Source organism: Hydra vulgaris, chromosome 10 (assembly GCF_038396675.1).
Source record: "Hydra vulgaris chromosome 10, alternate assembly HydraT2T_AEP".
Classification (NCBI taxonomy): Eukaryota; Metazoa; Cnidaria; class Hydrozoa; order Anthoathecata; family Hydridae; genus Hydra; species Hydra vulgaris.
The window spans coordinates 41,547,501-41,558,198 of record NC_088929.1 but is presented as its reverse complement, the minus strand read 5'-3'; the positions used below and the strand labels follow the sequence as shown (position 1 = coordinate 41,558,198).

General features: G+C 29.2%; 1 protein-coding gene across 1 annotated transcript in view; it reads right to left on the bottom strand.

The window, feature by feature from the left end:
• Positions 1-1,714: 1,714 nt before the first annotated feature.
• LOC100205240 (uncharacterized) overlaps positions 1,715-10,698 on the bottom strand; it is a 12,541-nt gene continuing 3,557 nt past the window's right edge. The window contains exons 2-3 of the mRNA XM_065808043.1: positions 10,004-10,670; positions 1,715-2,317 (exon numbers count right to left, since the gene is read on the bottom strand). Of these exons, the coding sequence (XP_065664115.1) occupies positions 2,153-2,317; positions 10,004-10,670 (832 nt within the window). The 3' untranslated portion in view covers positions 1,715-2,152. The remainder of the gene's footprint in view (positions 2,318-10,003; positions 10,671-10,698) is intronic.

Here is a 10,698-nt window from a genome sequence, read left to right as displayed (position 1 = left end):
TAAACACTATTTATAATCGAAGTTAAGTTTTAAAAATAAGAATTTCTTTTAACTTATTACAAAAATTGCTTTTTTAAATAAGAAAAATAATGTTTTAGATTAAAAATAAAATCATCAAACTGTAAACAGCATCACAAAATGGTAATAATATATTTAATGATTTAAATAACTTGCTGTCCCGACATGTCATCTATCCCGATATATCCCAAAAATAGATTATTTTTTAAAACCAGATTCTAAAAGAGAATAAAAATACTGTCTGAAAAATATAAACTTATTTATAAATAAAGCAAATTCGCAATAGTTCAAGATAAAACTTTTGTCGTTGTATTGCTTAAGAAAATACGTAAATTTTGTTTTTGGCCAATTTTTTGGTACTTTTAATGCATTAAGGTATTTCTAAAATTAATTGTTTTTTACAATAATAAAGCGAAATAATACAAAATGTTTTATCAAAAAAAATTTTTGAAAAGAAATAATTTTTAGCTGAGATATAAGGCTTCAGGCATAACTGTCCTGTTATGCCCCACTGACCATTTATGCCCCGCTATACCCTATTATTAATACTTAATTTTTCCTTATATTTCCAGGCTTTAAAATAGAATATCCAGGAGGCAGAAATCAACATTTTCGACACCTGCTTTTCTTCGCTTTTCATCGAGGTCATAAAGCAGCCGATGCAGCTCGGGATATATGCAACGTGTATGGAAAAGGTATCATAGGAGAGCGAGCAGCACAAAAATGGTTTGCAAAGTTCAATAACGGCGACTTTGACCTCGAAGACACGCCTCGAAGCGGACGACCATCAGAAAATTATCGATGAGGATCATCTAAAGGCCCTGTTAAAGGAAGATGGTCGCCAAACAACCCGTGAATTGGCCGAATAACTGAAATGTTGTGCCATGACCATCTCCAACCATCTTTAATCAATAGGTTTTTCTCAAAACCTCTGAGCTTGGGTGCCTCACCAGCTTGATGAAAACAACAAAGAAAATTGCCTTCAAATCGCTGCTCAACATCTTGCACGCCATTAAGCAACACGGGGCCATAAACAACGATTTTTATACCGAATCGTTACGGGAGATGAAAAATGGTGTCTATACGTGAATATGAAGCAAAGAAGAGTGGGTGGTTTCAGAAGATACGCCGAAGCCAAGAATAAAGCAAGATCTTCATCCAAAAAAAGTTATGATCTGCGTTTTTTGGGACTGCAAAGGTGTGCTGCACTTGGAAATGCTCGAAAGGAACGCCACGGTCAACAAGGACCTCTACATTGCCCAATTGTATCGGGTTAATGAGGCTACTCAACAGAAAAGACCCGATCAATAAGGTTAAATCATTCTCCTTCACGACAACGCTAGGCTGCACGTTGCGCAAGTCGTTAAAGCCGCCCTTCAAGAGCTCGAATGGGAAGTTCTACAGCAACCGCCTTTCTCTCCGGACCTTGCGCCAAGCGATTATCACCCTTTCCGCTCCATGTCAAAACATATGAGAGGCACAACCTTCGATGATGAAGACCTCAAAAACTGGCTCAACAACAGACCGGGCGATTATAGGCAAGACGGTATCAACAAACTAGCCGAACGTTGGGAGGAAGTCGTAAATAATAACGAAGAATACATAATTGATAAATTAATTGTTAAAATTAATATTTTTGTGTTTAAATAAATTGTCTAATAAAACCGAACGAACTTTCTTTACAACCCAATACAGGTTAAATACTGCATATTTATTTCAATAATTATCTATTATAGTTTACAAGTTTATATTACAAATATATATATATTTTTTAGTAGCTAATATTTAAAATTTTATGTATATAAAACCAATACAACGCTTTTATACAAAATTAAAAAACCAATACAACGCTTAATACTGCCCCGCCTCAGCAAAAGGAAGCAAGTCCACTTTTGGTCTACAATACGATTGTCTATTAAAATGTAGGAAGCAAGTCTTAAATTATGGTATATACGAATTAGCTTTACAACATTTAATACCATATAGAATATCACTATTGCTAATAATTGCAATGAATGGGTTTTGAAATTGATCAGTTTTAAGTTTTTCACGTAATCACATTTCGATGACTTACTTCCTTCTGACTCGGTAGGGCAGTATACAATAAAAGTATATAAAAAAAGTTTAAAACACTCTACCACTGATACATCCAAACATAACTTGTTATATTTGTAATTACATTTGTATCATCGATCTCGGGGTAAATAATGTTCGATTCGCAAAATACTTGATTGTTTTTTTTAACCACACAAACTTCTTCAGAATCAGGCGAACACGCGTTGGGGCTTAAAGTGTTGGGCTATATAAATTTGAAATATTTTTAATGCCAAACAAAAATAGGAAATAAATTTCTTTTTGTGCATAATTAGCTAAAATTATTATAAAATTAAATACATACATGTATACATAGGTATTTTATATTTAAATAATCTTATAATATTTTTATATTATATATGAACATTTGAAATTATATTACAAAAACATATACCTAAACTTTTACGCATGGCAAACGTCTTGAATATCCGGAAAAACTAAAAGTTGAAAAAAATATCCGGAATTCCGGAAATATCCGGAGAAAGATAATACCTGTGACTCAAAATTATTCTTAATTTAGAAGAAGCACTTTTAATATGTCCTAATTAGTTTTGCTTTTGTTGATATATATAAATTTGATTTGAATAAGAAAAATTTAATAAAATTAAGAAACTTAATTTAATTAATGAGAAGGGAAACTTTCATCCATGCAGAAAAAAAGAAAAAGTTAAAAATCTTGTTAATCACGCATTGGAAGTGTGCAAAAATATAGTAGTTAATTTTCCTAAACACCCAATGGAAAAGAAAACTATTTTATTTAAATTGATAATTTTAACTGGTGGAAACAAAATTACAGTTCAAGTTGGTGTATTAGATTAAACTCTTTGCCGAACCATAGCATCTGTATACCTTGAAACTATTAGGCAGTTACAAGTTGCAATTATTCAGAGTTATAATGAAACCTAATTATTTTGTTCCAAGCTGAGAGATGTTAGACAAAGCAGCTTTTGAGAGCAATATATTCGTAAGACTGAAAGAACTGCAAGAAAATCTGGAGACTAATTATGATGTTCTACAAATTTTGTTTGATGTATCAGGCTGTTGTTTGATTGAGTGTGGTAATGTCATAGCAAAAGACATGCCTGATATTGTTCAGTTGATAATTAGTAAAAAAGGACCTGATCTGAATAAGACTTTAGTGCAAGAATCAAAGGATTCTGGAAAAAGGTTTATGAAGATTTGTAAGTGTTTTTCATATTAATGAAAGAGAGACATGTGCTTGGAGTTAGCCCCATCCCAACCAGATCATAAACACAGTTGTTTATATCTTTAAATGTTTCACAACAAATACACAGATTATGGTTCAACTACCTTCAAATAACAAGAATTGCCTACCTCTATACTCATGCATTTAAAAAAAAATTCTGGAACACCGATGTCCAAAGCTTTGCCGAACCTTCAAAAGTAAATCTCCTAATAAATTTACACCAACTATTAAAAAATAATGTTCTGGTGGAGGGATTTGATGTTGATTTTCAACATCTTGATCAACATTAAAATAAATTAGTTGGTGAATCAGATAAAACTTTTTGCAGAACTCTAGCATCTGTATCCCTTAAAACTATTAGGCAGTTACAATTGATTTAGAGTTTTTATTGTAATTTCATCTTTTGAAAATATAGTATGTAAACTAAGAGACATGTCAAAATTTAAAAAAATTGTGTTTTTCTTAAAAATATTTTCACATTTAGTGCTATTACGTTGCTCAAGAAATTTAAAGCTCACATAGTTTGCTAAAGCTTAAAATTGAATTTCCTTTCATAAAAGTGTGACCATGGAAAGTCAACATTCTAATCCTTGTTAAGATGTTAGCCAAAGAATTTTTGTAAGAAGTTTAAATTAGTTTTTATTATTTAAGATCATTATTTAATGGGTAAACAGATTCTATCTGTTGACAAGCCTCACACCCCTTCTTCATCTATTAGGTTGGTGCAGATGAATTTACAATATATTTTTTCCAGCTTGTTGAAAGCTGGATCTTCTTGACTCAATGCATTGGTTTAGCTTGTGACTGTTTCTATGACTAGGCAACACAATCTGTTATCTCTACAGCTCTACTCATTCTGTTACCTCTACAGGCCCGCTGGTAGTCAGGTTTCCAAACTCTGCAGTAGCTCTCAGAGAGGCTGATTCCATCAACAGTTGTAAAGTATCAGAGTACTAACAGTGCCACGCTGCGCATGGATGGTGTCCCTGTTCGTACTTTTGGTGTGCATTGTCGAATCTATCATTCACTAATATTCGTGGTCTTGGAGGAAACTTTTCTTCTGTTGAGTCTTATCTCTTGCAAAGTTCACCAGACCTGCTTGCTCTTTGTGAGACTAATTTGAGTTTGGCTGTCTCATCTTGTGATTTAAGTGTTGATGGTTATCTTCCTTTAATTCGTAAAGACTCCAATAGTCACAAGCTTGGCCTGGGCATTTACATTCGTGAGAATTCACCCATTTGTTGAGAAACTAGGCTTGAATCTACAGATTTTTATTTTATGTGCTTCCATTTAGCACAACTTCACTCTGTCGCCTTTCTCTTTGTTCTATACAGTTCTCCTTCATTTTAAGACTGCACTATTTTCGATGTTCTTTCTGATCAAATTGACCAAGCCCTTTATCTTTATCCTTCAGCCAATATCGTTGTTAGTGACTTTAATGCACACTGAATGGCTTGGCTCTAGTATCAGTGACTCTGCAGGTGTTAAGGCCCTCAACTTTTGCCTTTCTCAACCTCTAAAACAAATAGTCAACTTTCCAACACGCTTTCCAGACAATCGAAATCATTTACTTTTTTTACTCGCTTATGTCTTGTTTCTGATCCTAGTCCAGGGTTGAACCCAGACCTGTTTTAGTACCGCTGGAGCTGGATGGGTGCCCAAAAAAAAGCACCCAAAAATTATTTTTATTTCTTAATTTTTTTTATTTGCTTTTTTATTAGAAATAGATAAAAAAAAATTTTAGTTTTAAATGCAGTAGTATATAAATAATTTTTAGTTTATTTTAGATACCTCTTTTTTTTTTCGGTCAATAAAATAAATTAAAAAGAAATAACTTTTTTACATAATTACGTAACTGTTCTTTAATTACTAAATGAATGTTAATTTTATAAAAATGAAAGTCGTTACAAAACTTAATTTTAAAAAATTGGAGCGAAATTTTATAACAATGGAATGTATAAAAAATGTGTTTTTTCGAAAGATAAAACAATTTTAAAATAAAGTCTTTTGAATGAATGATTTTTTTGAAGTTTTTTTTAAAGTTAAAGTTAAGTTTTTTTTAAAAGTTAACTGTTTTTTGGCAATTAAGAGCAAACTGCATTTGATAATAACCGAACAAAAGTAAAAAATTTCTTTTTATCAGTCTATCGCGCATTTTAATTTTTAAATGACTTTCTAACTGACTATCGCACAATTTAATTTTTAAATTAATGAACTTTTGACCTTAAGCTTGCTATTTTAGTTTACGTAAGGAAAACGAAAAAACAAAACGTAACCTTTTATCAGAAAGTTTTGTTTCTTTTCTTTTAGATTTTTAAAATTATAAAAATAACGATTACAACAACATGATAAAAGTTTTATTAAGATCTGTTTTAAATAACCCATAGTAAATGTAACTTATCTATTAAACATAACTTTTTAAATTATACTTAATAAATAAAAAATATATAATTTTAAAATTCTTCTAAATTCTTCTATCTTCTAAAATATATTATGTTTTTTAATCAAACAAAATATAACATTTTGTAAACTATGTTTACTTTTAATATATCTTCTTTAATTATCTTTAATTTAAAGGGTACCTTAAAACCACTTTAAAAACTAACCTCTAATAAAACTTAAATAAACAGATTTGCTAATAGTTAAATCAAAATTTTAAAATTAAAATAATAGTAAATACAGCAGTGGCCAAAAAATTAAGGCACAACATAAAAAACAACTCAATTTGCAATTGAGTTAAATTGAGTGCTTCTAATTTGTTAAAAGGTACTTTCGTCTGTAAACATTACGCGTTCCCACCATTCTGGTGTCTTGTCTTTTAAACTCTTACAAAATTTAATCTTAGCTTGTAATTAAGATGGAGTTATAATATAGGCTTTTTAGCTGGTCTTTTTGCAACTAGACCAAAGTCATAACACAACCGTCTTCTAATTGTTCTCGAACTAATAGTAAGTCCCCTTTCCATAGCAAGTTGTGATGACCTTGCAGATGTTGTGTGGAGCTCACTACTAACTACAATCTTTAAAAAAAGGTCTTCTCGTGATGTACTCACTTGTTTTCTACCACAATTTTTGCGATTTGAATCGTCTAGCATACATAAAGTATTTTGCACGGAATATCTTGATATTTTTAATTGTTTTGCTATACTACTTTGAGAAAAGCCCTCCAAAAATAGTGCATTTATTTTACCTTTACCAAAGTTATTAATATCACGCTTTTTACCCATAATATCACAACTATGGCAACCTGACGGTGTAAAATAAATCAAAATAGCTTCAAAAATCAAAATATAATAAAAAAATTATTTGTATCCAAAGTAATAACGTCATGAATAAACAATAAGTTGAAAAGGTTTAAAGAACATAGCCTGCCTTAATTTTTTGGCCACTACTGTACGTTTATCAAATGCTTATGTTTTTTGTTCGAATATTTATTCATATATAAGACGTAAAACTATTTTGTTAATTTTACAAATATTATGTGATTTAATAGGGTAGATTAGGGTAATATGAGCACCTTTAGCGAAATTTGGAATAATTTCAATAATAATTAAGCTGGATCGAAAATTTTTGCGAATAAACAATATTTAGGGATCTCTATTCATGATCCACTTAGATATTTGGACACCCAAAATTTTTTCTTAAAAACACAGAGGCTTAAAAAAGAGGCAAAAATGCTCATATTACCCAGACCACACGGTAATATGAGCACTTTAAATTAGCTCAAAAAAACAAACATTAATTTTGTCAAAAAAATACCAACCTGACAATTAGAACTAATTTTCAGAATATAATGATTCGTTATTAACAAAAGTTATCATTAAACATCAAATTTTAAGCCACATTCTGTTAAAACAATATTGCTATGTTTTCCGCATCAACAACAACAACAAAAAATTTGTTCGTTAATTTTTCAATTTTATTAACTAAAACCCTTGAACAATAAAAATTCAATTTTTTTGAATTTAAATTACAGAAAAATATTTAGTATTGTTAAAATACTAAAAACTTTTACTATATTTTGTAGTTATTCAAAAAACCAATTAAAACCACTGCTTTTTTAGGACTTTAAACTAGATAATTTCAATTAAAAACAATGGGTAATTTGAGTATGCTCAAATTAAACAAAAAGGGCGACTTTAAATAAACTCAAAACTAAATAGTTCTATGCATTATTTTTCAAATAAATATGGATTAGATATTTAGCTAACATATTTTTCTTTATGAAAAAACGCGCCACAGATTTATTTGCGTGATGATATTATATTACCAAAGCACAAAATTTAATAACGCTTTAATTAGATGATAGCCGCTAATTACTGCATATAGATTTACACTAATTGTACTGATTCCTGTAAAATTATATATATATATATATATATATATATATATATATATATATATATATATATATATACATATATATATATATATATACATATATATATATATATATATATATATATATATATATATATATATATATATACATATATATATATATACATATATATATATATATATATATATATATATATATATATATATATATATATATATATATATATATATATATATATATAATGCACTCACTTCTTTATGGGCAAACAATGCAGAAAAAAAGTGAGTAAATTACATCCCAAAAGTTATTTTATATTTTGATATGCTTATACACATATTATATATAGTGAATCTGTTCTTGCAGCCAACCTTCAACCATTATCTCATCATTGTAGTGTTGCTTCTTTATCTCTTTTCTATAAATACTATAATGGGCAATGCAATAAAGAGTTAGTGTCTTTTATTTATCTTATCTTATCTTATTACCATCCCCCCCAACGCTCTAAAGTGATTTCCTGCTTAGACTCTTCAACAGCTTGTGGTATGAACAGCATACCTGTTATAGTCTTGCAGAAGTGTTTTCCGGAGCTGTCGTCTATACTTTCAAAAATATTTAACAAGTGCTAATCAGAGTCTTGTTTTCCAACCTGCTGGAAAGCAGCATCTGTTATCCTTATTTTCAAAAACTCTGGAGAGCAATCTGACTCGTCTAACCACTGTCCCATTAGTGTTTCTATCATAAGCAAGGTTTTTGAATCATTAATTAATAAACACTTAATCTCTCATCTTGAATCTAATAACTTACATCAATATGATGTAAGTTATTAGATTCAATATGGAATTCTGATCATCAATATGGAATTTATTCTTTTTGTTCTACAGCTTATTTGGTAACAGTGATAACTGATAGGTTTTATTGTGCATTAAATAGATGTGGAGAGGTTAAGGTTATCCCTCTTGACATTTTTAGAGCTTTTGATATCATTAGATTCATGCCTTGTTAAATGCAAAAGGTTAAATGAAATATTTTTAACAAAGCTATTATTTTAATTAAAATATTAAACTTGTTGGTTTAAAAATTTGCTTTAAGAGAGATGTCACATGATGATTTCAAAAAATCATACAACCAGATGTATGGTATCTTTAGAGTTCTATAATCCTTAATAATTCTCTAAATGTACATCAAAGAGTACTACTTTAATAAAGATTTTTATATGTATTGATTATTAGTATTTATTATGCATGATTTTACCAAAGGAATTTTGAAAAAGCGTTACAATACATACAAGTGTTATATTGGAAACCAAAACAATTAATGGCTAAAAAAATTTTAGTTTTTTTGTGGAGAAAAAAATTTTGGTAAGTATATGTCTAAAACTATATTTACATATGTAACACATAAGATATTGATTAATTAAATAAAACTGATTAATTTATAGCAAAATGCACATTTTAAAACGACAATTTCTCAAAAGTTGTGGATATAGTAAACAATGGTAAGACCTAAAAAGAAATTAGAAATATGAAACAGAAAATTTTTTTTTTGAATAGCCAACATGCCCATTAAGAACTGGAAGAAAGCAAATAGGAGTGGTGAATTTAACCCGATCTCATTGGGTAGTCAACAAAAAGTCTGACAGAAACAAGTCAAGGCATACAATTTGAGTTAGAAGTAAGGAACAGTAAAAAATGCGGTAAAAAATTTCGTGGTGTTAGCAATTAATGGCTAGACAAGGAACTAGCAAGTTGACTTTCATTAAATCAACTATGAAATCCTATTTGTATATAGACATTTTAAATCAAAATTTGAAGCCCTTTGCTCGTAAATTTAAACAATTTTTTGACAATGACCTGAAACATACTGTTATTACAAAAAAAAAGAATATTTTTAAAAGAATAATATTAATTTATAAAAATGTCCTGCCCAACCCCCCATCCTTTATCCAATTGAACATTTGTAGTAAATTCTAGTAAATAAGGAAGATAATAAAAAAATATAATTTTTTGTTTAAACCCTAAAAAAAATTTTAATTGTGCTTTTTTTTTTCTGTGAGAAATTTTTTTGATAATTGATTTTTCATATGAACTTATATTTAAGAATTAAAAAAAAAGTGCTTTAACATCATGCTATTTTCAAAGAATTGATATTTTTTTCCCTTAAAAAATAAAAAAAATCAAATATGTTAGTGTATTCTACAAAAAGAGTGTTCAATGTTTTTAAAGAACAGAGCAGTGATAAATTTAAAAAAAAACACTTATACGTGTTTTTTTTTTACTAATTTATATGTATATACACAAATTATAACTTTAAATTAAAAACTTATTTTGGTAGCAAATTATTTACCTCACCAGATCTCCACACTAAATGAAAACCATCATACACAAACACAGGATCATCAACAAAAAACTTATAAGCACTCATTGAACCAGGGTTCTTTAAATAGGTACATCCAGAATGATCTGTATGGAAAATTCCTTTGTTATAGTAATACGCAGAAAGAAACATGTCTTCAGTTCCTGACGATAAATAACTTACAGGTTTATGATTTACTACTATGCGAAAACATCCTTCAAGATGATAAAAATTTGTACTATTTGTTGCCAATGTCACCATAAACAACAAACCCTCTTTGTGTGAAGAAGCCAGACTTACATAGTCAAGTTGTTTTAAGCTTTTAACAGTTTTCTGTAAAACTAATCGAGATTTTGATGGAAGTTGAATATCGCCTATAATTAATGGATAGTGTTCAACACCACGAGCAATATACCAATAATATTGTGATCTCTGTGGAATAAATGTGATTCTTATAGAACGCTGAAACGGAAATCTCATTGTTGTGTAATATCCACCATTTTTAGCTGTGTAACCAATCCACTTAGTACCCCAAGCAGCATCAAGATTACCCAATGATTTATTTTTATTTATGAACTCATCTCCAAAGAGACCTATTCCATGAAGCATATTCAGGTTAGCTTCTATAGACGGAGAGTCTTCCCCATCAATGTAATATCTAAAATGTCCAAAAAATAAATAACAGC